The sequence below is a fragment of the Ammodytes marinus genome (genome assembly GCF_949987685.1).
Source record: "Ammodytes marinus genome assembly, contig: scaffold_222, whole genome shotgun sequence".
NCBI classification, from domain to species: Eukaryota; Metazoa; Chordata; class Actinopteri; order Uranoscopiformes; family Ammodytidae; genus Ammodytes; species Ammodytes marinus.
This window is the reverse complement of record NW_027648429.1, coordinates 50,001-52,500: the sequence shown is the minus strand read 5'-3', so window position 1 is coordinate 52,500 and position 2,500 is coordinate 50,001. Positions and strand designations below refer to the sequence as shown.

Here is a 2,500-nt window from a genome sequence, read left to right as displayed (position 1 = left end):
CTCCTTCTCTGGGGTGTCAGTGAGGATACAGCTTGACAATTTATTTTGTTATTGGGTTCCTTTTCTGGCTGCAGCCTGTGGATAACATGTGACAACCAACCCCCCAAAAAATGTGACGACCAGCCCCAACTTGAATTTCTTGCTAGCATCAAGGCCAACAACCATCTGACAGCTAATTAGCTTGCTAACCACAATCTAAACTATAGTTTACCCTTCACACTTTTTTAGGGTAACAAGTGTTTTGTTATAAACCCATTGTGTAAAAGCCTAGAAGAAAAATACTGAGGAGCTAAATATTTTCAATTCGACATGAAAAACACAAACAGTCCTCTCACCTCAAATTCAGCAGTCTAACTCCAAGGAAGACTATGTAGGTGACCTCTGATCCCAATTCTGGATATTTACATACCAAAATTTCACAGACAGCGCCTTCTGGTTCCGAGATATAACGATTGTGACAACCAACCCTTGTGACATATAACCCCGTTCTCCCCTATCCTACTCAGAGTAAGAAATCAACTAGTTTTTCAGACAAGGTTGGGCTCACAGTTTGTGGTTTGGATAGAGGTCTCTCTAGGGTGGTGATTGTATGGAGGGGGGCTCTGGGCCACTGTGTAATATGACATCATCAAGAAAGTTCTACAAAGTTCTAGAATGCAACGCTCCCTGGGTAACCCCAACCCTTTTGAATAATAACAGAAGCTACAGTGGCCTTCAAGGACAAGAACAATTCTAAATTCTAAACAATGCACCTGATGACATTCCAAAAACATGGATGCCTCCAGAAGACCTGCCTGCTCAATGTACAAAATGTAACATTAATATTTGTAATTCTCTGCTCAGAGGTGATTTTACACCAATGAGGATATATTTATGAATGAGGATATTGATTTTAGTTAATAAATTACTTAAAATGTTACACAGTGCCCCTTTAAATAATATTTATTTGTTTTACTATTTGGCAAACGGCAAGAAGAGCTTTTTTTTTTTCAATTTGGAGAAAATAAAACTCTGATAATTCTCTTTTAGCTTTTCAAAGTCTAGCCAAGTCCTATTCCAACGAGATGAGACTTTGGCAGATGACCAAGATCAAACTATAAAACCTTTTTATGAACGGCTAGCCTTCAAGGGAATATTACAACATCTGGTGGCCGGACTCATCAGAAATACTTAGAGGCTGAAATGGTGCTAGAGAATCAATGGGTGCTCGCACTTTGAAAATTGAAAAAGTTAGTAAAACTCAAAATTGAAGTTTGAATGAGTTGGCACAACTTTTCACTTTTTGGAAGTCTCAGTTTTTACAACTCAAAAACTATAAGCTAGATAACATATAGAAGATAAATAATTTCAACAAAATATAATTAGTTGGCTTACATGTAGGCAGTTCTCATTAAAACTTAAGATTTTTTATTTTTTTTATTTTTATTAATTTTTATTTTTATTTATTTTTGGGCATTTTTATGCTTTATTGATAGTGTAGAGACAGAGTTGAAATGGGGCAGAGAGGGGAGTGACATGCAGAGGACGACCGCGGGCTGGAATCGAACCCGGGTCCGCTGCTGGCCGAGGCCCATGGGGGGGGGGGACGCCCTACGCCCCTTTCTGCCCCATTTTCAACTCTGTCTCTACACTATCAATAAAAGCATAAAAATGCCAAAAAAATATCTTAAAAAAAAAAAAAAAAAGAATATCACCTCATCCCAGAAACTTAAAGACATGCAGTGTGCTTGTTGTGTAGTGGTTTGCCCCTTTCCTTGTCTTGCAGGAGATACTACTAACTAACCAATACATAAAACTATTACTACTAGGTAAACTATTGATAAAATGTCTCTTAATATTTTCCCTTCTCCTTGTCTGTCAGGCAGCTGTGTGATCAGGAAGCAGTCCAGTTAGACTCACACTGTCTCTATCTCTCTCTCACAGACAGACAGACAGACAGACAGACAGACAGACAGACAGACAGACAGACAGACAGACAGACAGACAGACTCTATCTATCTATCTATCTATCTATCTATCTATCTATCTATCTATCTATCTATCTATCTATCTATCTATCTATCTATCTATCTATCTATCTATCTATCTATCTATCTATCTATCTATCTATCGATTACATGTCTTTAATATTTCCCCCTTCTCCTTGTCTGTCAGGCGGCTGTGTGATTAGGAAGCAGTCCAGTGAGACCCTGGAGCATTGTGCCGAGCTGCTGGGTCTGGAACAGGACGACCTCAAAGTCAGTCTCACATCCAGAGTCATGCTCACCACAGCAGGGGGCGCCAAGGGGACTGTCATCAAGTAAGAGACACACAGGCAGAGAGACAGACACGCACAAGCACACACACGCACACGCACACGCACAAGCACACACACACACACACACACACACACACACACACACACACACACACACACACACACACACACACACACACTCTTTCTTTCTTTCTTTCTGTCTCTCTTTCTCTCTCTCTCTGTTTCTCTGTCTCTCTCCCTCTC

General features: G+C 40.0%; 1 protein-coding gene across 1 annotated transcript in view; it reads left to right on the top strand.

Moving 5' to 3' along the window:
* The window catches only part of LOC307270569 (unconventional myosin-VI-like), a gene marked incomplete at both ends in the record, with an annotated part of 62,942 nt that overhangs the window by 12,824 nt on the left and 47,618 nt on the right, over nt 1–2,500 (top strand). Inside the window, one exon of the mRNA XM_080054452.1 lies at nt 2,155–2,299. Within this exon, the coding sequence (XP_079910578.1) occupies nt 2,155–2,299 (145 nt within the window). The remainder of the gene's footprint in view (nt 1–2,154; nt 2,300–2,500) is intronic.